Below are 27355 nucleotides of genomic sequence, written 5' to 3'. Positions count from 1 at the left end.
AGAGCAGAAGAATAATAACAAAGGAGTCGCTCCAGTCCGCGGGCGCACGGCTTGCATCGTGGCTCTCTCCGAAGTGGCATGTTCGACGGGGACTGCGGACACGATTGAACTCCTACTTTCAGACAAAGAGGTGAGTAAAACACACACACACACACACACACACACACACGCACACAGAAACACGCACATCGTAGCCGATCGGTTCAACCGTGCCGCCGTTCGCCCCTCCGCGCGGACTCCTGTGTGCGATCACCTGCCTGGTGGATGGCGGACAAACTCCGGGCTGTGGCGGGGGAAAGCGCATCAGAGAGGTGGAAAAGGAACCGCAGGCACAACGGAACCAGATAGCAGATAGTCCATCTCAGGCGCTCTGGGTTTGCGACGTTCACGACACCGTTCGTTTGTTTTCAGTCCGTCCGATACGTGCGCGCGCGCGCGTGTGTGTGTGTGTGTGTTTCTAATCGGCTCCTTTGCTGCATGCTCGGGGTGTAACGGGAGAAAACCCGGGGGCTGATGGCCTCTTCCCTTTGAAACGCAGCTTATGTGCAGGAACCCCCCCCCCCCCCCCCTCCAGTGGCGTCAATGTGCGCACTTGACGCTGTTAACTCGAACTCCCTTTATTCGACCAAAGCAGACTGATGGAGCTGTGGCCGTGGCTCCTGCTATTTGTGCATCATTCCGGCGTCAAGCCCACCACCTCCTCCGCCTCCCCCCCAAAAGTGGCCGTCGTACAGGGCTGGCCCCATGTAAGCCCCCCTTGTTTACTTTTGAAGTTTCTCAGCCCCCCCCCCCCCCCCCCATCCAAAGCCCTCCTCCTCTGAGTCCACGCTTGACTGTGGACACCTGGCAATAATTTTTGGAGCAGCCAGGCCTCGGAGAGAGTCCAGGGGCTGAGTGTGTGCATGCCTCGGTTCTTTCTTCTTCTTCTTCTTCTTCTCCTCTTTTATTTTTTCTCTCCCTTTTTTGTTGCAGAGTGGGAGGCTTGTGTGCTTTCCGGTTTGTGTTGACTGATGTGGGTCTGTTTTCATTGAGAGGATGAGGATGAGAACTGTATCACAGCCGTCCTGCTGCTGTATTTGTGGTACAGCTTTTCACTTTAGGAAGATTGATATATATACATATGTATGTATATATATATATATAATTAAAAATGCAAAACTATGTGCAGACAAAATTGCGGTAGAGGCAAATTATTTCAGTTTTGCGTAGTGTCACGGGGAGGAAGCTTATTGTCAACAATTTATTGTGAGCTCTTCAGATTGTCACTGATTGAAATGAAACCCTCGCTTAGTGTTTCGTAGCCTGTTTGGGGTGTTTGAACAGAAACCGCGGCATCTTTCGCTGTCAACAACCGGTTTGAACTAATAATCTGATTTGTGTGGTTATATGAGGCAGCGGTAATCTGATTTGCCCAATAATCTGCGTTAACGTGCGTCGGGCTGAAGTTTGGTCGTCTTAATGCACCCTGTGCTCCAAATTGGTGCCTGGATGAGTTGTGCAAGAATCCACAGAACATCACCGTTTAAAACTATTCCAGCTTTAATGCTATTCACTAGTTTTGGTATGGATCCTTAAAAAATAAATAAATAAATAAATAAAAACCCCGGGCATTTCACAAAGGGGCTAATTTGTAACAAAGCTTAATTTTCTATTTAAATCGCAAATTTGTCAACACAGTGCTGGCAGGTTTACCCTCTAATCCAGGCTTTATCCTTTAATATGCAAATGGCCACAAGTACGTTGTTTACTGCTCTTTGTGTTTCCTGCCCATGCACTCCAGCTTTGTATGGGAGCCTACTTAACAGAATTGGAACGGTGAGCTTTTACATTTTGCAACGCAAAGAAAGGAAAATCAGTTGTAGTTGTATATCATTGAACGGGCCGGTAAAGAAGGAAAGCAAACAGGAATGTACAAGCGTCGATTACCATGATTCTAGCACTGAATAGGACATCAAAGGCAAATTAAGTGAAATTCAAAGTCACCTCAGGGGGGAAATTACAGAGGTGGAGAGTAGAAAGTAGAGACTCGAACAAACCCAAGTATCCGCTGCCTCGCTGCAAACTCGCCGTTGCCGAGGTCCAAGAGCAGCGGCTCTTTCATTTTCGTTGGAGGAAATGAACAGTGCCGACAACAGGTTGTTAGGCAGAGTAGCAAGGAGACACGGTGCATGTGAAGAAACGCTTCTCAAGAAAAGGCCCTGCTTTATGAGCAGCACTTACTCGCCATCGCCCTTAACACTTCCAGTTTGAAAACATAAGCTGCAGTGTCAGTGTGTGTGAACGTGTGTGAGTGTGTGTTTGTATGTGTGAGCGTGTGTGTTTGGGGGTATTCTCATTTTAGCTGAGCCAGAGGCCAGAAGGTGACGAGTAGCCAGTCTTGCCGGGCCTGGAATGCCATCAGTCAGGTTGAACCAAAGGTTGCTGTCGGTTTAAAATTTCATCAAGATGCCTTAAAATAAACTATTTGCCTGAAGCCCTACTGTGCAGTTCCAGGGAAGCTATGCATATTAGAGGTTCATTATGTAAAAAAAATTTGTTTCTTGGAATTGTATCAACATTTAAAAAACGGGTTTGATGATGTAAGACAAAGCGTTTGACTAACCTCAGCGTGTCCATTCTATATCCTCCGTCTGCGCTACAACAAACTACTACCCGTGCAATATTTGGTGTGAAATTCACGCACAGGACCAGTTTTATGCTTCAAACGCGAAACTTTGAATTGCCCGTAATCAAATCTGCACACTTGTCCATGCTGGACATATTACGCTAGCACATGCTGCAGGTCGCCCTTATTTCCGTGAACAGCTGCACCAAAACCTGTTTGAGAATAAAAACATTACACGGAGCAGCTGGTTCGGGGAGTTAGCCCGATAGGAGTTTAATTGTGCCTGTGGAATGAAGGACAATAAAAGCTCTGTGGTAGCCAAATGTTTGAGTAACGCTCTTGAGAAGAAAGTCCCCATTAGTCCTTCATTTGTTCCCCCAACGCCTGGCTTTTCATGATACCGAGGTGTGCACATTGTTTTTTTTAGGAGTGGATGATGCAACTTCAAGGAAATTGGAGAACATCCTCTCATCTCTGTAATTGGGCTGTGGAGGGATCAGTCCTGACACCTCGAGTTGTGAAGTTAGCGTGACTCAATCGCAGCCTATGGTCTTGGGAAAACGCTCTTGTTCTGGCCGCTGATGTCATCTCGACAGTCAGCATTGAAATAGTGCCCATCTTCACAGTTAAAACTATGACGGTGCTCTTATCTGGCCAGATACTGTGTCTATTTCACATTGGCAGTGTTGATGGTTAAGGTCCCATGTCACCCCCCTTTTCACATCTTTATTTTTTTTCACCCAACTTGAGTACAAAAAACTGTCTAGATGTCCAGGAAACGCCGTGTGTATTTACAGCCTGGGGCGAAAACGCTGGGTTTTAGATTCCAGCTAAGATTGGATATTGTAACTTCCACATGTTTGGAGGAGGACAAACGCATGATTGTCTCAAAGTGTGTCACAAACATCTGGCGGGGGGTGTGGTCACTAACTCTGGAGGGGAGTCGGCACCCTCCGTGACACCACACATGGCTGATTTGCAGAACTGGAAACATTTGGTCACACACTTTCTTGAAAGAGGCGCAAGTAGCAAAGATTGCTTTAACCTTCTCTGTGAAGAACATTAACAGAGTAGAGGCACTTATATTTAGCATTTAGTAAAGTAAATGTTGCCAATGTTGTAATTAAAATGTGTTTACATGCATTTATATATTTAACTATATTAAATATCATTTCACTTAATGGATAGCGTTGATATTTTTTTCAATTTAGTTTTATCCCATTCACACTTGTCATGTCAGTGAATTGCTCTTGATGCTAATAGAAAAGACTGGCGATTGGTCACATTGTTCCTATGTTTTTTTCCCCCCCCGCTGTTTGAATAAATAATGCAGAGGACATCTCAAAGAGAACTCTTAAGTGACTGTGATCATCTGACAGCTGTGGATATACTAGGTCAGATGGGGACTCTGCAGAGGGAGTGAGAAAGGCACTTGACAGGTCTGGAAATTGGGTGCAATGAGAGCGAGTGCTGAATGAGGACGGGCCAAGGACAGCAAGGCTGCCACTTGGTGGAGGAAGGAGCAGTTAATTCCTAAAGACGAAGTCTAACTCTGAAACGGCTTCCGCTGAGATGGCTACGCTAAAGGAACGTTTGGGGGGAATTGTCGCTCAAAGAGCATGGCCCGAGGCAACAGCTAGTTTCTGTAGAAAGAAACGGGTAATCTTCTTGACCCCTGTGACCCCTGTGACATATCCTGTTCTGCAACTTATAAAGGCTTGAACTCTCGCTAAATGCCCTTTTCGTTAGAAAGAGTTGCAGGGTAAATCGGCAAATGGAATAATTGAAGACCTTGATGTGTGCTGTGGTCGAAACGCAAGTTTGATTTGTATAAGAGTAATGTCTTGTGGAAAAGTGGGTGGAAGGGTTATGAGCTTGACTTAATGAATGTGCTGATTGATGGTGGAACAGGAGTGGTGTTCAAACGGTGGAAGATAACTTTTTACAACGCTAATTATCTGTGATTTATGTCCTTTCACTGTGCCTTGACAGCGCGGCAGACATACTTGTACTTGCATCCCATTTCTTCACAGGAATACCTCTTGCTATAAGGTTCTCACCGTCGTGGAACCTTACAGGACTTGAAATACTGACATCAAAAATAATGACAAAACACATTTTTAAAACGATTGCTTTTTTTCTTCTTCTCTCTTTCTAGGATTCAATGAAAATGTCCGTGTGCGTCCATGAGAACCGAAAATCAAGAGCCAGCACTGGCTCAATGAACATCTACCTGTTCCACAAGTCCTCCTACGCTGACAGCGTCCTCATGCACCTCAACTCTTTGCGGCAGCAGAGGCTTTTCACTGATGTGCTCCTCCATGCCGGCAGCCGCTCCTTCCCGTGCCACCGCGCGGTGCTGGCTGCCTGCAGCCGCTATTTCGAGGCCATGTTCAGCGGCGGGCTACGGGAGAGCCAGGCAAGTGAGGTCGACTTTCGTGACTCCATCCACCCGGAGGTTTTAGAGCTTCTGCTAGACTACGCCTATTCATCGCGAGTGGTCATCAATGAGGAGAATGCCGAGTCACTGCTGGAGGCCGGGGACATGCTGGAGTTTCAGGACATCCGGGACGCGTGTGCCGAATTTCTGGAAAGGAACCTCCACCCAACTAACTGCCTTGGCATGCTGCTGCTGTCCGACGCCCACCAGTGCACCAAGTTGTCTGAGCTTTCTTGGGGCATGTGCCTCAGCAACTTCCCGGCCATTTGCAAAACTGAGGATTTCCTCCAACTGCCCAAAGACATGGTGGTGCAGCTCCTGTCGCACGAGGAGCTGGAGACCGAAGACGAGAGGCTGGTTTATGAAGCCGCCATGAACTGGATCAACTACGACCTAGAAAAGAGGCACTGCCACCTGCCCGAGCTCCTGAAAACCGTCCGTCTGGCTCTCCTGCCCGCCATTTTTCTCATGGAAAATGTCTCCATGGAGGAGCTAATCAATGCCCAGCCAAAAAGCAAGGAGCTGGTGGACGAAGCTATCCGATGCAAATTGAAGATCCTGCAGAATGACGGCGTTGTCAACAGTCCGTGCGCTCGGCCCAGAAAAACCAGCCACGCGCTCTTTCTTCTGGGCGGGCAAACGTTCATGTGCGACAAGTTGTACCTGGTGGACCAAAAGGCCAAAGAGATCATCCCCAAGGCAGACATACCCAGCCCCAGGAAGGAGTTTAGTGCCTGTGCCATCGGCTGCAAAGTGTACATCACTGGAGGGAGAGGCTCAGAGAATGGCGTATCCAAAGACGTCTGGGTCTACGACACAGTCCACGAGGAATGGTCAAAGGCGGCGCCCATGCTCATCGCCAGGTTCGGCCATGGCTCCGCGGAGCTCAAACACTGCCTCTACGTCGTCGGAGGCCACACTGCAGCCACTGGCTGCCTCCCGGCCTCGCCGTCTGTTTCACTCAAACAGGTCGAGCAGTTTGACCCGGTGGCTAACAAGTGGACCATGGTGGCGCCACTAAGAGAGGGTGTGAGCAACGCAGCCGTAGTTAGCGTCAAGCTGAAGCTCTTCGCCTTCGGAGGGACAAGTGTCACGCACGACAAACTGCCCAAAGTGCAGTGCTACGACCCACAGGAAAACCGGTGGACGGTGCCCGCCTCCTGCCCGCAACCATGGCGATACACGGCCGCTGCTGTGCTTGGCAACCAGATATTTGTCATGGGCGGGGACACAGAGTTCTCGGCCTGCTCTGCTTACAAGTTCAGCAGTGAGAACTACCAGTGGACTAAAGTGGGGGACGTGACCGCGAAGCGGATGAGCTGTCAGGCCGTAGCGTCGGGAAACAAACTGTACGTGGTCGGGGGCTATTTTGGCACACAGCGGTGCAAAACTCTGGACTGTTACGACCCCACGTTGGATGCCTGGAACAGCATCACTACCGTGCCGTACTCCCTCATTCCTACCGCTTTCGTCAGCACCTGGAAGCACCTTCCTGCTTGAGTCCAGAAGCCTCCACCTACGCCCCACTCGTGAGGTGAGTTCACTTGTGTTCATTTGCCAAAGTTTTGTTTCGCAAAACCTGTAAAATCAGGTGCACTGCCTCAGGTAATGTTTTTTGTGTGTCAGCAATTGAGGGACAAGAAGACCAGAAGTTTTGGAATGAAAGACTCGAGAGGCATTCAGTGGAAAAGTTAACTGAAACTCGTCTGTGCAGCCTCCTCCTCTGCTGCAAAAGCTCAAGGCTATACATTAGTCACTTCTATCCAAACACAAACCAGAGTCTCTGACTGCACGGTGAAATGTAGTGCAAGCTTTTGGCAGGGATAAAAGACGGCCTAAAATTCCTGGCTCAGCCGCATAAATATTGATTTTGGTTTTTTTTATTGCATTTTTGTCCTTGGTGGTTTAAACAATGCTGCAGGGCAAAGGGGGACACAATACCACGCTGGAAGCGCTTTTTCATGGATTGTGTGCAAAACATTGGGTAATTTAAAGGAGACAAACGTCTTGGCAAGGCTGCAGCCCGCCATAAATGAATAGGCGAGTGCAAATAACAAATGTCGGAACTTAAATTAAGAAGAAGATTTAGCTGGGACGAGGAAGCAGCCTTCGGGGAAGTGGACCGTTGGGGGTATTGATGCGGGCTTGTGTGCATTAGTTAAGTGAGTTATGTGGCTGTGGGGATGGGCTGAAGGACAGAGAGGGTAATTGAAAGAGAATAGGATACTTTTATTGCCCCTGTGAGGGAAATCCCTCCATGGCGGGGGGAAAGGGGTCTGCCAATTAGACCAGCCACACAGCAGCAGGCCACACTACCCCTGGTGAGGCTAATTCCACTCTTGGTCGCCTTCCCTTTGATAAGGTTACCATCTTTAAAGCGGGGAGGGCGAGGCGGCCGGTGAGCCGGGGCAGTGTCGGCAGCCATTCATCACCGTCTGCAAGTGGAGGTGACTCAGAAAAGTGGCGACAGGAGATGTGAGGAGGGGGGCGGTCCGGAGAGACCACCCGCCATCCCAGCAAACATCACCCACGATCAGCAGTGGGCCTCTCTGCAGAAATCCATCCTCGGCCTCAGCCGTCAGCCTCCTCCGTCCAGCCACGTCTCCCTGGCCTCTCGCTAACCTCGGCTCTCCTGCGCTGATGTTGAACCGGCCAGACGTATGTGGAGCATGTGTAGTCAGCTGGCAAACCCGATCATTCTGCAAATCTGCAGGGCTCCCAGTCCCGTCGCACGGTCTCCTGCGCCCCCGAGACCAGTCAATCCAGCGCAGGCAGTTCATTTCATTTTGTTGATTTGTTTAAAAAAGTGTTTGCCGACTTCTGATAAGACCAGGGGAAGAAGAGCAACCCCAAAGCCGTCCAGCTCGGCTGGGAGCTGCCTGACTGCTGCCTGACTGCTGTCTGACTGCTGCGATACCACACCATCCCTCCACCGGGCAGGGATGAAATGTCTCTTAAGACTTATTTTTCTTTATTTGTAAGTGACTCATCCCCTAAACGCCACATAGCACGTTCGGTGAAGGCTATAATCCCCCCGCTAATTTCATACGGAATTTGTTGGGTTCTTTCCCCGCGCCTGCCTGTCATGGCAACTGACAGCCTGCTCGGCTGAATGCGGTGAAAGGACGAAATGTGGAGGAACGATAAAGAGGGCTGACTGTTAAGGAATGAAAGGGAGAGGGGAAAGGAAGTATGTGAGACCTCACAGAAGGGGATTGTAGCTTCAAGAGAAGACTCTCTCTCTCAGGGGTTTTTTTTCTCTCTCCCACTTCTCTCCCCTGGGAGCAACTTCAGCGTCTCTTCCTCGTTTTGGATTAAAAAAAAAAAAATCATCTGGCAGGCTTTCAGAGGAGGTGAGAAGAAAAAAAAAAGCAAAGCAAGATTTTGACTTTTCTTACTTGGCGATGATGGTATGGCTTCAACTCCTCCATGCTGCCTGTGCTAATGACTTGCAAGATTTAAAACTCCCAGTGTTATGGGAAGTAATGTAAGCAAACAGATCTGATGACTTCACCCAGAGTCATGCGGGTGTTTGGGTAGAAGTCCATAATTTATGAGAGCAAAAGGTTTTTAATGACACTGCTTGTTGAATCGCATTGGTGACATCACCATAGACCCATATGCATCTTCTAGGCCCATGACCAAATGAACACATGCGGAACAAATGTCAATAAACGACTTCTTATGTAACCGGATCGGCCTTGTCGAGTTTCCTGCTCCATTGCTAGCATGAAAACTTAAACGGTTTAAACATGGTGCACAGCGTGTTCTCTGTGTTAAGTGAATCATTGGATATTATGGGGGGGAGTGCACGGCCAGTGGACTCAACTATGCGTCTGGGGAAGTGAAGTACAGTGATGCGACAAGAGGGTTGCCACGTCCGGAGCACAGTGAGGACATTGTAGATGGAAGCTGCTCAGCCATGACATAACCAGACCCTCCGCTGACACTGCTGATGAGCAGTCCATGGCCGATTTTATTCTATTTTAAATTTTTTTTGCGCAACATGTAAGCGCTCCTTTGAAGAGCATGTATGCATTTAAACTCATGTCGATGGCAAATTCATCTCGTTTTTCACCACGGTTTTCTGCCTCTTCTCTTCTCCTTAGGTGGCTTCCACCGCCCTCCTGGACTCCAAACTGTGAAGAAGCGCACACACATCACCTTTTTCTCCTGAAGAAATTAAAAAAAGAAAAAAAAGAATACATACGTGTTACAAAAAAAAAGCAGCGATGTTCAGACAGCCGTATCATCATCGCACCGTCACCCAAAGATGCAGAAGCAGAGGATGTAGAAGCCCAGATGCTTTTTTTTTTCTGGAATAGAATTCTCCCCACACCCGGCTTTCGATTGGTGGGGAAGCGGAGGAATGCGCCGGCGGCAGCCAATCCTGTACGCAAACAAACAAAGTGGACAAACAGCTGCTTGTACGCGCAGAGTACAGGACTCCAACCTTGCGGTGCGTCTGGCATGTCAGCGCTTTCCATGCTTCCGTGTGAGGACTGCAAAACATATCACTTAAAAAAACAAAATAGAAAAACAAAAAAAAAAACCAAACTGCTTTTTTCTCACCGGGTTCTAAACTTGTTGTGTTTTGTGCGAGAGGAAGAAAGAACCACTCTTTGTGTGTGGAGGCTTGCAGCAATACCGTGAGGGATGTTTTTAATTAAGATGGAGGCGGGGGGGCGGTGATGATCGGTGTGCTGCGCGGTGGAACGAACGCAACTCTTGATTGAGTGTAGCTGGTTTGTTTAAAAAGAGAAAAAAAAAAAAAAAGTTTGTTATAAAGAAAAAGAAAAGGCACAATGAAGGAGAACCTATCCCCCTTCACTCTGTTTATTAAGCTTTTTGTACATTTTCTTACCCCGCTTCTTCTCTCCAAGATGCGCTTCTGACAGCCGGGTTTCGTGCTTCTTGTAAACGCTGCAGGCCACAAGGTGTTGATGGGCGGCGCCATCCGACCGTGAGGAGGACGGAAGGGGTCAACTTGTACACACCCCCTCCTCATCCTCCCTTCCCTGGGGAGGTCGTGACCTTACATGCTTGCCGCTTTCTGCTCTTGCTGCCGCTTTGAGCGCCGGTTAAATAACCCACCAGGCCCGGGGGGGGGGGGGGGGCGCTAATTCGCGGCGTTTAGGATTTTTCTTTTTCTTTCTTTTTTCTTTCCTCGTTGCCGCATCCAGCTGAGCTCTCAATGCTGCAAAGGCCCGGCCGTGCCGTGCTCCTATTATCCCCATCAAAAGTGGCGCCTTGGCTTGCTGAGTCATAGCTGACACCCTTCGAGCGTGTCCGTGCCGAGTGACTCTGTAACACCTTGGTACGAACTCTCCTGCATTGTCACGGTGAACCCGTCACCAAACCCATCACCTTAACCCGGACTGAAAAAAAGCGAAGAAAAAAACAACAAAACAAACAACAACCTTGTTGGACTTGCTGCAATGTGTCTTAATTTATATGACAATGATTACTGTGTTATGTTTGTATGTTCAACCTTTATTTATTTCTCTTTCTGCCTGCATTCTCGTGCGAATGTACGTTTGGGTTGTGTCGTGCATGGCAAGGTGTCGTGGTTTCATTTTTGGTTTTTGGTTTTGATTTCAGTTGGGACTGCATTTTGCACAGTGAAGACTTTTTTTCCAAGGAGGAGCTTGTCCTTTTTTTTAAAAAAAAAAAAAAGAAATATAGAAAACAAAAAAGATGTAGACGCACCTCTGCTGGGGTTTATTTTTATTTTTTAAACTATGTTAGAAAAGCCCAGAAACCACTGGGCTTCTAAGCTGGGTTAATGTGACTTTGGATGGATTTCCTGTCGGCTTTAATGTGGCCACATTGCTTCCAGCCTGGACAGAAATCCCCAAAACATTAACGGCCCCATATTAGAGCAGTTTTCCCCTCTTTAATTTTCATCCTGGACTCCAGTGGAATAATCTTGCATGATGAACGATTAAGAAAGAAAAAAAACCCAAAACATGATCGAGCTCCAGAAAACACCAAGCTTAGCCCTCTGTTTACAGCCTGGTTACTTACTCTGCTTTTTAGGGAATGAGTCAAAGTTGGGTTTTTAGATTTCCAGGGACTCCATTGGGACTCCAAACACTGATGAGGTGAATTTTTGTCCAATATGGGACCTTTAACAAAGTTACAGAAACTGTGCAATGCTCAAGGGTGGACTGTCAAGGACAGCTCGCAGTCACCCTGACACGGCTGAGAATGCGACCGTCTTCACAGCTGTCTGCTGGGACAGCTGGAGGAGTGTCGCTCCCTGGGGGGCTGGAGGGGGCAGGGGGTGGGGGCTGGGTGGGGGGGGCGTTGCCCTCCAAAACCATTTGGTAGGAAAAAGAGTCTCTCCCAGTAAGCTGTGCGTTGATAAGGGCGGACACCACAGTGCTTTTTTTCACCATTAGTGTCAATGACGCACATAAAAAAACTTCATAAAATAATAATAATGATGATACTGAAAAAAAAAAAGAAAAGAAAAAAGAACAAGCGAGTTCCTGAAGACCAAAAAAAAGAGAGAGAGAGAGAGAGAGAGAGAGAATGTCTTAAAGACTTGCATCGGGAAATGACTTGCTTAACTTAAATCAGTGTTTCTGTCTCTGTGTCCGTCTTAGTGACCTGAACATTGACATCCTGCAGTTGAATATTAACGGAATCATTCAATTTCAATGTACGAGGTAACGTTTTGGTGATGTGTGTGTAAATATATATGCCTATTTTTTCAAGCGTCTTTCCTCACGGATTCACAAAATCTCCCCCCCCCCCCCCCCACCCCCCGCGCTCCAGTAGCCACCCGCCAAAGTCCCTCCTTTTTATCGGCAAATTTCTTGACTTCTGCGCCGGGGGGGGGGGGCCTTTTCACTGCTCCATAATCTTGACCTCCTCTGACCACTGAACGCCGAAGCCTCCAGGTCCCACCAATCAGATAAGAGCCTTTCATTCCCCTCTCCCTGCCCCGAGTTTCCCCGGCAACAGCGGCTAATGAATTCTCCTTCAATTTGCAGCTAATTGCTGAGTGGCATTTCCTATTTCTGCTCTTGCCCTCCTCTTATCTTCTGATTTATTTGGGGGGCGGGGGGGGCCAGGGGGGGGGGGCAAGATCGGAGCGCTGAGTCTTTGTACTGACACGACGACGATGTAAATTGCAAGAATGAGAGAAAAAAAAAATGCTGTCAATGTGTTTCATCTTTTGTCATGTAAAAGTTTATTTTCTAATTTTTACTGCGTTATTTTGTACATGTGATTCTTTTCACAATGTGAAATTCATGGCTAATAAACATAAAGAGTTTTTTCCTCTTGACCGTCTGCGTCTTTTGGTTGTTTTTTTTTCTTTTTTTTGTCGTCAGCCTGCAGCGTGGGGATGATTTGGCTTTTCCAGCCACACTATCCTGCTCTTTCTCTCTCATTACCGCGTGTTTCACATATTTTGCCGGCTCCAGAGTGAATGCATGAGTGTTCCGGAGGTAGCTGCAGTATATCATGCGTGCATCTTTTGTCCCCGGGGGGGGAGTGAGGGGTTGCAGGGGGGGAGGAGGGGGGGCGAAATCATCTTATCTGTGCCTCGAGGCTCCCGAGCCTCTCCGACTGAGAGTGGGAGCAGCCACATACTTTCCTTTTTTCCGTCGAGTCACCTTGGCAACGGCAACCTTTATCTGCAAACCGTGGGGGCTGGAGGAGAACGTGAAATCCTAAAAAGCAGCCCCCCCCCACCCCCCTTCCATTCCTTGGCTTGGCCCGTGCGCCCTCTCGCTGTCTTCCCTACGCCCCCTTGCGCACTCTTCATCAGCGCGAGTGCATCACTCGGCCGCTCGGGTTCTGCATGCCCCCTCCCCCACCCGCTTTTTTTATTTCCCCTGCTTTGGAGCGAGCGAGCGAGCGAGCGAGCGTATCCAACCCCCCCCTCACCTCTGCTCGTGTGTTTGCATTCCACGGCTGCTGGTGACACGAGGCTCGAGAAGCACCGGTTTTTCTGGATCTTGACCCTTGTGTGTTCTTCACAAAAGGACACCGTGCAGTGAGGGAGAGGAAGGGGGAGGGGAGGAGGGGAGGGGGGGTGAATGGGGGGCAAAGCGGCACATTGTTGCCGACTGCCGCCAGTACCGGGGGGGTCGAGGTTGCAGAGCTCCGCTGAAGGAACTGTTTGCAAGTTGAGGAAGAGTTTTTGCCGACTTTACCGAGTCTTTATTCAATGACTGGCTGTCGATGCTGACAGCTGGCTGACTGCCAAAGGGACAGGACAGCTTGTCACTGTTGTGCGACTGCTGTTCTGGTTGCACTTGTTTGAATATATCAAGGCTGTATTATTAGCCTTGTAGAGCAAGCAACTGATCCGGCTGAGCCGTCAACCAGTTGCTTCGCTTTCTCCCACCAACCGATTGAACGAGTCGCCCGCTCGAGATAAATCTTCCCACTCGTTTGTTTCCACATTGAAATGCCTCATTTTCCTGTTTCGAATCAGTGCTTTTAGTGGTGTGAAAAAGCAGGGGACTGGCTGGGAATTGTATGAGCACATTCCGTCCCCCTCGGCCGACTCGGAGATGGCGAGTGAAGATCGTGTAAATCTGAGATGGTTAAAAGAAAAGTTTCCCATCGCTAATTTTAAACGGATCAGAAGGTCACATTTTTGATTCCAAAGAACCAATAAATAAGTCCCCCCCTCAATCGAGGTTGAAATGTCGGCGCTTCGTGTGTGGGAGGCCCCGGGAGCTTCCAACCCTCCCCCATCAGCTCCCCCATTAATCACGACAGGAAGTCGAATTTCCTGTCCGCCAGGAAGTGGGTCTTGACCCCCACCCCCCAGTCCCTCTTCCCCCCCTCCCTCACCCCATCCTCCCCCTCCGTCCAGAACATCCGCTGGCGGCTCAACCCCTCCAATAGTGCGAGTCCTCCGGGTGCTGTTAGCTCGCGCGGAGCTCGGCCCTGGCAGACTCCAGTCTAGCGTTCTGTGTGGGCGCGAGTCTGCATGTGTGGCTGAGCGCGATAAAAACAATGTACCTACATGTCACAGTCGCCTGGCAACACGGACGTAGCCCCAACTCACAGGCTACACACACACACACACACACACACACGTTTTCCGGCACAGTGGTTGACTGATAAAGTAGACTCCAGGAAACGAGACGTAGGAAAATGTGAATCGTGACTTATTCATCACGTTTTGCTACATTTCTTGGTGCAAGCTTCATCCTGGCACTGCAGTCTCTGAAGAAACTCTCACTTGCTTCCCACTTAGTCCCACGTTTATCTGCTTTATTAGCGTGAAATTAGACTCTTCCAAAAAAAAAAAGCACAAGCTGAAAACCCCCGGGTGCCACGAGAAGCTGTTTTCAGTTGCAAATTTAATTGTAGCTCTGTCGAGTTTGCAGGATGATGAGCGTGGGCTTGAGTCGAAAGGAACGGAGATGACTCACTCGGAATCAACGCCGTCGGTAAAACCGCGCGAGTAAAGTAAAACTCTTTGTGACACATTTCATTGTGAGATGATACGATCAATGGCTGCAGCATGTGAAACATATAGCTGCAGAGACCTTTTTTTTTTTTTTGGTCCTCTTGAACCTCTTGAACCCCCCCCCCCCCCACCCCAAAGACCTGCACATGGAGGATGGGGGCATTCTTTTTAGAACTATTCCAAAGACATTGCGATCATGTCTGGGATGTTTTCAAAGTGAGACAGCCGACACCGCTTGGCTGAGCCCGCTCTGACCTTTTGGGTTGCATCAGCATTCAGACAAGGCTGCTGTGCACCGATGTGCCTCAGGCAAGGGGACTGTGTCGGCAAGCCGCTGTGTCACTGTCAGCGTCCTCATCACAGCGGCTATGTCCTGTCTGTTTGTGATGGGGGGGGTGTTGAGAGTGTTGACTTTCACAAAGTAATACCTTTCCAAAAGTACTGTGGCTGCGGGTGACACGTCTTTGTGACAACATTGGTCTTTGTTTGTGCTCCACAGGACGTGGCCGACTCCCTGCGTGACCAGTGTGGCCTCCAGAGTGATGACAGGTAATTAAGCTGGTGGAACACTTCTTAAAGACCCATCTCATAGTTTGGTTTGTTGGTTTGGTTTTTTTTTGTCTTCTTTGCCATTGCCTTTACTTGCTTTGCCTAAAGTTGCAGCTCCCTGGACAATCGCGCTGACCTTCTTGATGAAGTGAACGACTACCGGGAGCGATACCGCCCTGATTACGCTGCTTCACGGCCACAAGGTAATTTACTGCTTCCAAGTCACCTCAAGTGATTTTCCATCCGACGGGGACTCCTAGAATAGCCGCGTGCTTAATGGATCACACGGGAGCAACAAACACATCACTGACCTTCACCGATTTAGAAAGAAGTGCCGCAAAACTTTTCAAGTAACAAACTGAAACATGAAATGAGGTAAATAGCTCGCCGGCTCCAGCACCATTTCAATGGAATGCATTCTTTGTTTCTCAGCTATTGAGTTTAGGTTTATATAAACAAGTCTTCTAAATAACAGCTACCTAACCCATCATCAAGCGTAGACGCAAGTGCTCACAGCACAGTTATGAACGTCAAACATACCATGAATGTTACTACTCGCACATAAAAACTATTTTGGGCAATTTCTGACTAACTAGTGTGGTGAATTCTTCTGGTGGCTTCGTGGTGATGTAGATGTTGAAGGAGTCTTCACTGACACAGACTTAGTTGTATATAAAAACTGGTTTATTTGCAAAGAAGTGAGAAGTCAGTCAGGCACCTGGAAAGCCTGGGGATGTCTCTGGGCCAGTTGTGAGCAACTCCGATGATGCTTTGTTCACATCACCTCTTATACCTCCCAGCAACCAGGGAGGAAGATGCTGGGAGTGGAGGAGAATGTATACATTCCATAGTTGCACCCCCAATGACCATCTGGTTTCAATTTGGTGGACGTTGGCAACAACAAGACCATATATGGACCCTGACGTCCTCAGGGAAGGAGTGCAGCAGCGGGTTCACCGCTGAGTTCACATCAGGCCATACACAGAAGATCACATGAGGTCATATACATAGATTCAGATACTACACTAGCAAACCACTTAGCCATTTGTTTACAAAATCGAACACAGTGTGTCGGTACCGTTAGCGCGAACAATTAGGAAAAAAAATAGGTGGAGGGGGGGGGGGGGGGGACTGCTGTAACCAAGTCTTTGCCCAACAAAACACTAAGAAGTGGTTTGAGTTTAGGCACTGGCTCCAAAACAGCCCCAAAGGAAAGAGAACAAAGGGTCAAATCAGCAAAGGAGCTAAACCAGCATGCTTGGAAACACAAAAGAATGCTTTTAACATGTTTGACTTTGTAGGAAAACCGCTTTAAAATACTAGATTGTTGTACCACCGCATCCTCTGCAAAACAATTCATTTTTTAATGCCACAATTTATTCCGTATAGTTGAGTACAATTAAAACAAACCTGGTGTAGCCACATCGTTTAAACCCTGTCCTGAAGGTCGACGCTAAATGTCCCCGACATCCTGTGTTAGTTATGATTTCACCGCAGGAGTTAAAAAATAACCTTCGTGTAGACAGTGAAAGCTCTTTTTGTTCTCTTCTCTTTTACATTTCGATGAGAGACCTTCACACGCCACCATTGTTGTCTGTAGTTCTCCCTCTGGCCTGTAGCTACTTGGTGGCTATTGCTGTTTCTGGTGTTCATCAACTGCAGACAAAAGCGTAGCGGTTAATGCAAAAACCTGCATCATTTTAGGAAGTTTTTGGTATTTATTGGTGTGAGTGCACCGCCATGTGTCAGTACTGTATGCTTATAAATAGCCCTTCAATAATTAACACGAGCGAGGCCTCGCTGTGTATCAGGGAGAAGACTGCAGCGACACGAGTGCCAGCTTCGATTGAAAAACAATCCACGCGAGGCGCGCGCTAACTGCAGCGCGATGTCAACACTAACGCCCAGAACAGAGATTACCACTTCTTTTTTTGTTTGTTTGTTTGTTTGTTTGTTTTTGCGCACGTTCATTTTCGACGGTGACTCGGAGCAAGTGTGCCACAGAGAGAACCTTTAATCCCCACCTGGGCCGTGAAGACTGCCGGTGCTTCTGTTCGACATCTGCCTCGTGACTCTGAAAACAATTACCCCGCTCTTGTTTTGTGACAGCTGCAGATTTATGAGCGTGTGACTCTGCCTCCTGTTGCACCCTTTGGTCGCGCTGCAGGTTTATCGGCCGCTTTTTTTTTTTCTTTTCTCTTCTCTTCTCTTTTCTTTTCTTTTCCGCGGCGGCGGCAAGATGTTGTCAGGGCGTCATTAGCGCGCACTTATTAACTTCTTAAGGATGCTTTTAAAGCCACTCGGCTTACCTCATCGCTTATCTCACCGCGGGGTGGGCGGGGTGGGCGGGGTGGAGGGGAACCCGGCCGCAGACGGATGAAAGTTTCATAAGGCACCCAAATGTAATAACAGTTTGGGTTGAGTCACTGTGGGCTGTGTGCTCATAACATTGTTTACGCTCTCTTTGAAATTGGCCTGTCAAGTCTTTTAATCAGGGCGGCTCAGAGGCACCCCCCCCCCCCTCTCCCCCGCTCCCCCCACCTCCCTCCTCCCCCCCTCCCCCCTGCAATTTCTGCTGTTCTATGGATTTTCATTTGGGTGTGGTGCAGGCGCGTTGCGCAAGGCCAGGGGGCGGGTGGAGGGTGAGGGCGGCGCTCGGCGGTTAAGGTGGGATACCCACGGCGCGGGTTACCCACGGTTAAACAGTAAACACTGTTGCCCCCCTTCTGACGTGAGCAGCAGAGCCAAAACAATCAATTAAAGTCTGGGCCTCTCATTAAGGGAGGGAATTCACAGCAGTAGCAACAGCGGCGGCGGAGGGCTGGAGGGTTTATGCCGCTCGTGCAGCCCGTGTCTCGCCCCCCCCCCCCCAACCATCGGCTGCCCTTTTCAAAAACAGACAACAGGAGGCGGCCGGCGTCAGAGGCGTGTCAGCGGTGACCTATATCACCCCGACGGGACGCTGGCCTGGAGATGTTCTTCCAGGCAGCGGCGCCGTGATGGAAGTGTAAAAACGTAGACGTGTGCAGGTGAAGGTCATCCGAGGGAGGGGTTATTCCAGTCCGGTCCGACCATAGGCCAGGCAAGTTCGTTTTCTATCGCACAAGGGGAGGGACCGTGTAAAGTCAACGCAGTGCGATTTGAAATGAAGGGACGAAGAACTCAAGGTCGACATTCAAGGTCAAACTGAAAAGACCACAAGACAATAAATAAAAACACCACAACAAAGACAAGGCAGGAAAAAAAAAGATACAGCGCAGTGCAAAGCACAGATTACAGCCTTAAAAAGTCAGTAAGAAATAAAGTCTTCAGTCTACTTTTAAACTCATTTTTAGATGGGACATTTTTTAAGAAATGAAAGAAAGGGGAGGCGTGGAATCACTCTGCAACACGCTGCAGGGCGTCCATGTCCACTGGTGGGGTTCTCCTCTTCTTCTAGAAACCAGGGCGCCAGGTGAAGAAAACCTCTCGCACTTTGATTCAAATGTTTACGTGTCCCAGTGACCCCCCGGATAAGACTTTTGTGTTAATGGAGTCATTGTTTCGAGTCCGCCTCCCCCCTCCTCCCCCCTCCCCCCCGGTTCTGAATCCGTTGAGGATAAACTCGAGTCCTCATTATTCGGTCTGAACCGGGCAAACGTCAAAACGGCTGCTGTGTTGCAAACATCCCAGAAGTCCTGCCGTCGAGAGCGGCGTTAAAAAACGACAACAACAAAAAAAACGCCCTCTGCATTGTGCGTCAGAGGTCAATTAAACTCACAGTTAGCATTGTGAGCGCGGCGCAAGCGGAAGCTGCCAAAACAAGCTAGCTTGCGGCAAAGGACACGGTAAGAAGTCCCCGGAGGAGCGAGGAGCCGCACGCTCCCCCGAGGAGGCCGACAAATGAACGCGTGCTGGTGCGAGGTGGGCTCGCCGCAGCTAATGAATGAGCGCGGGCCGGCCCGCTCCAGCTTTCCCAGGCATGTTTATGAGCCCTCCAGGGCCGGGCCTGTGGTTTGGGGGTGGGGGTGGGGGGGGCGGAGTGGCGGGGGGCCGTCCCCTTTCATCCATTAGGAGAACCTCCCGAGCCGAACGGCCCGGAACCTTAAAGACGGAGCAGAGGCGAGGGGGGGGGGGAGAAGGGATCGGGATGGGGGTGGGGGGGGCTTGTGGAGTTTGTAATTAGCCTGCTAATGCAGGACTGGGCCTGGCATTTTGACTCCCTTGATTCTCCGGGTCGCCCTCGGCCCCCGTGGCAGATTGTCATCTGTTGCCTCGGGGAGATTTCATTGGCCTCCTCCCGAAGCTCCCAGCCGGCGGTGGGGTCTCGACGGCAGGGGACCTCCCCCCCTGCCCCCCCCCCCCACCCCCTCCCCCCCGGTTCACAAAAGGATTCCTGGGCCTGGCGCAGGCATGCGGCCCACGCTGGGGTTTTTTTAGCAAGCGTGAGCGAAGATGAAAGCCCTGTTCCCGCTTCCCGCCGCGCCTCCCGGTGTGTTGTGCACACGCCGGCTTTGCTGATCACTGTCCGCTTTTGTTCTGCACCGGACCCCACACACACACACACACACACACACACACACACACACACACACACACACACACGACCGTATATGGACACGTGTGCAGCGAACAAAATAAAACCGAAACAAAGTTCTCGTACCCTGCAACACACTTCCAAACACCCACACACTGGGTCGTTATTTGGCCGTGGTGTCCCCCTGGCATCCACCCCCCCCCCCCCCCCGCCCCCCCTCGACCTCCCCTAGAGCTCAGAAATGATGAGAAGTAGCCGGCATGAAGTTCGGAGGAACTTCATGATGCAGATTTGCTCACGGCTTCAGCGACCACGTCAGATTCCTGGCTCTGTCTTGCAGTTGCCTTTTTCTTGTTTTGTTTGGTTTTGTTTTTTTTCATTTGGTACACGACGCTTCGGGTGGAGAAAAGAATCCTTGTGTGCTGGCTGGGTTTTCAGATGAAATTTGGCATAAAGGAAAATCTTGTTTTTTTTTTTTTTTTCTGAATTTGTATTATCACTCCTGCCACCGACTTCTCCCACAATTAAATTTGAGGCTGGCTCAAGGTGTTTGTGCCCGTCGTTGGCGGCGCTCTGCAGCGCTCTGAGTCACAGGTCTCGGTGATTCAACAAGGAGAATCTATGAACAACACAAAAAAACACCAACAAGGGGAGAGGAAGATTTTTAAAGCGATGAGGAGATGCAGTTTACCTTGCTAGCTTGCAGCTAGGTGCCCTGTTGACCTGTTTCCGTGCTGTTTCGCCCAATTGTTCAAAGGTCAAGGTCAAATAACGTGGCACACGTGTTGTGTTTGTTGCGGAGGCGGGTGTATCGTGCTCAATACATTGATTCACCTGCCGTGTTTGGAATGCTAAGACAACTGAGACTCGTCCAGTTAAAGAGTGGTCTCGCTGACCTGCCGTGCTACACGCGGCTACATGTTTCCATATGGAAGAACTCAGTGGCTCTTCCACGTGCAACACATTGAGTTAGTGCAGACGCTTTGAGTGACCCTGAGAGGACTGAACTTTCCGTTCGCAGAAGATCTTTTGGGGTTTTTTTTTCTCCCCCCCCCCACCCTCCTAAGTGCTCGAGTATCCCACAATGCATCCATGCAACTTTAATGAATCCGGGGCGAGCAGATGTGCAGTCCGACAAAGCCGAGGCCACATGTGGAACGCGTTAGGCGTGATTACTGGTTGCACGCTGTAAGACGACTCTCTGCGAGGCGACCTGCCTTGCAGCCGACCACAACAATGGAGAGGGGAGCTAACAGTCGCGTCCTGAAGGAAAACAAGGCCAGCTGGATGATTCCATCAATCAGTTTCAGCCAACTCTTTGTTTGGTTTTGAAATTTATTTTTTTTCTTCCTCCCTCCCCCCAACCCCCCGCCCCCCCCGCCCCCCCCTTGCCATGCCGCCGTAGCTGCGACCACAAGAGAGCAGCCGGTCCGGAACGATGCAAGGTACCGCCGATGGAAAACAGTTGGAAAAGAAAAAGGCGAGCGCTTTCCAGATGCGAGCTCCCTCGCGGCCCGGTTTAGCCCCCCCCCCCCGACCCACCTTCTATTCGGGCAGCAATTATAATTGGCCCATGCCAGCGACTTCTCAATCCCCAGACCTTGTCATCTTAATCTCCGCTAATCCTCCTTTGTGTTTGCAGAAATTAGTTTGTGAAGTGGGCTAGATCTAGGTCAATCCTTTAGGCACTTTGGAAGGAGTCTGCCGGGGCTTTATTGCCGTTGCACGCGTGCGCACATTTACAAGGCGGGCACACGCGCACGTCTTTAAGTCGCCCCCCCCCCCCCCAGACAGATTTGACAGGAGGTGGCACGGAAGGAGGAAAGGGGCAGGGCCGGCCAGTGTTGGGCAAACACCTATTATCAACATTTTAATTGGAGATTAGTGGGAGGGTTCAGCCGGCTGGGGGGGGGGGTTGCGCCGGCAGGGCCGCAGGGTCTCTGAGACGCAACAAACAAGACCAGGAGCCTCTCTGTGGGAACGTTGAGCTGACGTGTCGGTCGCAGCGGTAACTTCTGTCGAGGTGCGGCACGACCTCACGCTGAAGCGGTCAAACTGCGGCGCCATTATTGTTTCCTCTGACTGCGCCGCAGCGGCGACAGGCAGTGCCTGCGACGTTGTCAGAGAGGTTTTAGGTTGGGAGTTCGGAAGAATCCTCGTCAGAAGGACATCCGCAGTCCGAGGTCCCGGCCCCCCTTTATCAACGTTTAGTCAGTGGATAGTTTGAATTATTTTATGAACGTGACCGTTTTGCATTCGAATGATCGTGCACATTGACATTTGATTCATAGCTTTGGGTAATATAATTGTTTTGTATTCAATATCACAATAAAAACTTGATCCAGCCAATCAATCGTTCATGAAATAAAGTTAGGAGAGAGTTATAGTAGGAAAGGATATGTATATGTATATATATAAAAAGTTAAATGCAATCGGAAAAACAGAAAAAAATGAATATATGAGCTTTGAGTAATAGGAAAATGTCATTTCTGGCTGCCACAGATGAAGTCATTTATTTGAGAGCGCTACCTTGGGCCAAAGAAGTTTCAGAAAGCCCTGGCTTGAATATGAACATCCACTGCTGCACCTCCCAGGGTGGCATCTCCCGAGGTCGTCAAGGCCGCGGCTAGCCAATTATTAAACCCTGCCTCAATTAATTTCCCATGTTTGCGTTGTGCGTGACAAGCTACAGAGTAGGATTAAAGTGACACTGAACACTTGCTGCAACTGCCTATCTTCGTAACGAGCGCAGCGGGGCTGAATCAGCAGCCACGGTGCGGGGGTGATCGTTGATAAGGGTTCCTTTATTACCTTTATCACTTAAGCGCAGCACCTCCGGGTGTTACCTCCTGACTAACGTCACATGGCCCCAAGGTGAAATGTGGACTCACTGTTTAATCTTGCGCGTTAAAATTGCTGGAAAGTGCCGTGCCATAAACATGAGGGGATGTAACCTTGGCCAGTGTGTGTTGCAGCGCGATAACGCGCCCGGCCCTCGGCGCTAATGGCTAATAGGTAGCGGAGCCCGGGGGGGGATTTGGCATGATATACTGTGGCTTAGCAGGGTGAACGTACTTTAAAGATAAAGAGCGTCTTCTTTATTCTTGCTTATTTTGCTCTTTTTCCCCCACAACTGTTTCTTCACAGAAGCCCTGCCCACTTCGACAGGTCTGATTCCTCACTGTCCTCCCAGCACCTCGCGACTGCTACCCCCTGTGTTTATCACCGGAGGCTGCTCACGAAGTGCTGGTAATCCGTTTGGATTTATTTCCACCCTGTAAAGCATTGAGAGAATAAAGGGGAAAGACGGTAAAATGTGTGACCATTGATCATTCCAATTATCAGCAGTTGGGAGGTTTGTGGGTTTTTTTGCGCTAGGCTACATTAACGCTGTGGTGAGCTGCGATGTGCCACAGTGTTTCACTTAACTGTCCAGCCAGCTACGACTGAAAAAACACATTTTCTAGCAAGAAAGAAGGAAAGAATGATCTTTAGTTTACTTGAAACCTAAAAATGCCATCAACAGTGTCCATGCTAAGCCATTAGCAACCACAAAGCTAACAACTGTCTGGTACTCCTTGTCCTTCCCCGTCTTTTTCTTTTGGCTTTTGAGGTCAGCGAGCAGCAGCTTTCCCACAAGTACAATTAAATCGAGTGGTTTAGTCAGAGACAGAGCGACCGGACCTGAGTCAGATGGAAACAAGGATTCCTAAGCTGAACAGCAGTTAGCGCCTGTTTGAGGGACGTATTAGAACATTTAGATAGGGCCTAGGACAGGGCTGGCAAAGCTGAGTCGCCTCGGAAAAAATTGCCAGGCCGCCACTTCTAAAAACAAACAAACCAACCAATTCTTTTGTGCTTTCCTCGACGCAAACACACTTGAGAAATGGCAGCTCGCCTCTTAAAGTACGGTCGCATTCCAGAGCCGATGCAGGAAGGCGGCCCGTGAAAGAAATGATCTGTCTCGAGCCCCCCACAAAAACGCAACTCCGCCCTCCCTCCCCTCTCCTCCCCCCCCGCCCCTGCTTTAAATCTTCCTTATCATTCCCCCCCACTTGAATGCTGAGTGTACCTCTGTAGTGCAGCGCGCCGCGCCATTAATCTTTTCACAAGGGCAAGAGAGGAGAGTGGGAATATTCTCCTTCCCCTCTCTTACGCACACCTACTACAGTGTTGTTGGTTCTCGATGCTAAGCCCCTCTCTGCTGAGGCCATTGTCTTTAAAGCTGCCTATACATTCCCAACTGAGTGAATGCCAGCAATTCGTATATATTTGCTTCTCTCCCCCCCACCCACTTCCTTCTTTTTCTCCTTAGATTTGCAGCTTTAGTGTGAGAAAATCCCTGTACATAAGCCCTTACCTGGCACTTCTCATCCCGAGCAGAAGCTTCACACCTATTAATCCTCGGCAGTTAGAAACTAGAGCACCTTATGCGAGCTTAGAGTTTTTAAAGCGCGAGTAAAAAAAAAAAAAAAAAAATCTCCTTTGGAGTAAGTGCCTCAGCTCTGTTTGTTTTGCATTTTTATTTACTCTTTACAGTCGCGTCGATATTTTGGAGCGACGACAGCTTTGGCCTGCGTGCTTTTTAAAACTCCGTCTTTATCCATCGCAAACTTTGACATCGCCTCCGTCTCTTCCCGCATTTGCAGGACAAAAGCCGGCGAGCTGAAAGGCAGCTCGCCGGCTTTTGTCCTCCATCCATCAGGTCACACACGGAGGGCGCGCTCAATTCATCTACCCCCTCACGGCTAATCAGCCGGAACAGCTTTTCCTCCCCAGCGCTGCACGCTGCACTCTCCCACACGATGGAAACTCCCAACTTCAGCCGCCGTCCTCTCCTCAGACTGCCGAGGAGGGGACGGCGGCTGCGCTGTGGTGGTATTTTTTGGTTTTAAATGTTTGCGATGAAATGAATGCATTTTTGGGACTGGGTGAGAAAATGCAGCTCGTGAATCCACTGTAGCGTAGTATAGATGGAGAGTGGGCTGGATCTGTCAAGAGTTGGTTTTTGTCAAACCTCTGTCTGAAAAAAATGATAATAGTATGAAGCAGGTAAGTGTAAGTGCAGAAGAGAGTCGCATCTCATTGATGTGACAGGAATGCTTTTGTCCTCTGCGGATCGACTTTCATTTAGCTGCAATCAGTATAGCCCCCCCCCCAAAAAACATTTTTTTTGACATTTGATTCCTCCTTCCTCGTCCTCCTCCCGAGTTCCATTAGCCGCTTCTTAGCATCGCTGACCTCTCGATGGGGCCGCCACTCTGGCACCGGTCCAGTCCCAAACAGCCCACTTTGGCCGTCGCTCCGGCACGGTCGGCTCTGGCAGCGTTCCAGTTGGGATTGAGCAGGTCCAACCGAGCAGAAGGCTGCCGCTCAAAGCTCACATTTCTGTCCCCTTGGATGGGCTGCTGATGGCTTTTTCTTTTCCGTCCATGTGTCCAAGCATGCGTGGAACCTTCTCAATGTTCTAATGTTTCCAAGTGCTACTTCAAATCCCTGGTGCTAAAGATGTGTCACAGCTATTTTTTTTTGATACAGTCGGGCTTTGTGGCGAAGACAAAATCGCTATCCCAGAATGTCTCTGGTTGTGTCCATCCACACTTTTTCATTTAAAGATTGAAATCCAAAGGTGTGTTTTTTGGAGTTCATCCCCTCTCTTCTACTTGCACCATGAAAAATGAATCACACATGTAATAATCATGAAGCAAAACAGCAAACCAGAATGGGTGCAGCGGCCATTTCAGAGGCATCTCATGCACTTTTGATAAACACCAGACTTTAAAATCGTTCCCGCAAGCTGAAACCTGAGAAGTACCCAGCGGTGTGTAAACCTCTGCCTTTGTTCCCCCACCAGGGGTTCATCTCGGCTTATTGCTTTGCTTTCTGCTTTTTTTCGGGACTCTCGGCCACCTTTGGACTTCTCGGCGCTTGTTTATCTCCTGTTTTCTTTCCGCGTAAAAATAAAATAAATAAATCCATCGTCGTAACGTGTCAAACAGCGGGGGGTCAGCGCGATATTCCGGCGTACAGCTGTGGCTGCGGGAAGTTAGCCGAGAGCAACAGCAACAGCAAGAGCAAGAGGTGGCAATGCAGCTGTGGTACTGCTCCATGAACAATGATAATTAGAATAATAATAACAATAACAATAATAATAATAATAATAATACTAATAATAACAATAACAATAATAATAAAAATAATACTAATACTAATAATAACAATAACAATAACGATGATGATAATAATAATGATAATAATAATAATAACAATAACAATAATAATAATAATAATAACAATAATAACAATAACAATAATAACAATAATAATAACAATAACAATAATAATAATAATAATAATAACAATAACGATGATGATAATAATAATGATAATAATAATAATAACAATAACAATAATAATAATAATAATAACAATAATAACAATAACAATAATAACAATAATAATAACAATAACAATAATAATAATACTACTACTAACAATAACAATAATAATAATAATAACAATAACAATAACGATGATGATAATAAGATGCATGATTTCTGTTTGTTTGATCATTGATTGTTATGTCACAGTATTGTGAGTTGGCCCATGTTTTTGCCCGTGTTTATCCTGCTTCAGGCTACGGCCCCCCCCCCAGCGTAGACATTCCAGCCGTCACCTTTCTTTCGTGCAAACCTCGCAGCTCACACAGGAAGGGGGCGGCGGCTTGCGGGTTACAGTTTAACCATCCGTGTTACAGCAGTCGGGCAGCAGCGAAGAAAAAAAAAAGAAAAAGCTCAGCTCCCACTGTGCTACATTTCCACACTAAAATCCTAACAAGCCCATTGCAATTCAGGAGAGGGCCTTTAATTTGCCCCGGAGCCGACATTTTTTCCAGCGTGTGTACACTGTAATGAGGTTTCCACTGCCCCCCCCACCCTGCCCCCCCCAGAGCTGCGAAGCCATTCTCACCACATTTGAATGGGCGAGAAAAAGTGCCGCAATTCCCCCCGGAAATAAAACTTTATGGTGAATAACAATGAGCGCCACTGGTTGTCTGATGGCCTCGCATCAGACACGCACACACACACACACACACACACACACGCACACACACACACACACACACGCCGCCTGTGCCTCTTGGAAAACAGGACCCGGGTAACACAACGCCCTGTTTACTCATTACTGGTACGGCCTCCGCTGAGCTTAAATGATGGGATAAAATGAGTCACCGGTGCATTGTGGGCAGCACACTGTTGTTTATTGACCGCGTTTGATCTCGCCACTATTAATTCCGTCTCACAGTTAGAACGGTAATGTGGAATAAATGGGGCGAATCAATCAACGGAGCCTTGAAGGACGCGGCGGATGGAAGGCGGTGCCGCCACTGCTGCGTGGGTGGGGAGGGGGTCGATGGGGGGGGGGGGGGGGGGCGAGGAGGGAGTGATGGGGCAACTTTTAAGCGGCATTAATAAGAAAAGTTTGCAAATGTTCGTTAAGATAACAGTGTGTGGGGGCCCCGTGCAGTCGTTTATCAAAGCGACGGCACGCAGAGGGGAAGATGCCGCCGTGGTTATAGCTAACCCCCCCCCCCCCACACACACACACACACACACACACACACACACACACCCACCACCCCCGCCATAATCAGAGGAGCTGATGATACTGCGACAGGTGCAAGTATGAACGATACTGCCAACGATACCGGGGGCCGATACTTTTGCCTGTACACGCTAACGTCAGAGGGTTGTTTCAGAACAGCTCCAGATCGGGTTCTGCTTTATTCTCCTCCGCCAT

At 49.0% G+C, this 27355-nt stretch overlaps 1 protein-coding gene across 1 annotated transcript; it reads left to right on the top strand.

The window, feature by feature from the left end:
• enc1 (ectodermal-neural cortex 1) lies at positions 1-12342 on the top strand. Its single transcript, XM_076016273.1, has 3 exons — positions 1-130; positions 4764-6579; positions 9155-12342. Exon 2 carries the CDS (start codon positions 4770-4772, stop codon positions 6543-6545), a length of 1776 nt encoding a protein of 591 aa, XP_075872388.1. The 5' UTR covers positions 1-130; positions 4764-4769; the 3' UTR covers positions 6546-6579; positions 9155-12342.
• Positions 12343-27355: the final 15013 nt, after the last annotated feature.

Source organism: Nelusetta ayraudi, unplaced genomic scaffold, assembly GCF_046127955.1.
Source record: "Nelusetta ayraudi isolate G7.1 ecotype Tasmania unplaced genomic scaffold, CSIRO-AGI_Nayr_v1 ptg000221l, whole genome shotgun sequence".
Classification (NCBI taxonomy): Eukaryota; Metazoa; Chordata; class Actinopteri; order Tetraodontiformes; family Monacanthidae; genus Nelusetta; species Nelusetta ayraudi.
The sequence above is the reverse complement of the archived record's forward strand: the minus strand, read 5'-3'. Positions and strand labels throughout refer to the sequence as shown.

Bases quoted from the DNA above. Each gene is read 5' to 3' on its own strand.
- enc1 (XM_076016273.1), top strand. From the start codon at position 4,770: ATGAAAATGTCCGTGTGCGTCCATGAGAACCGAAAATCAAGAGCCAGC.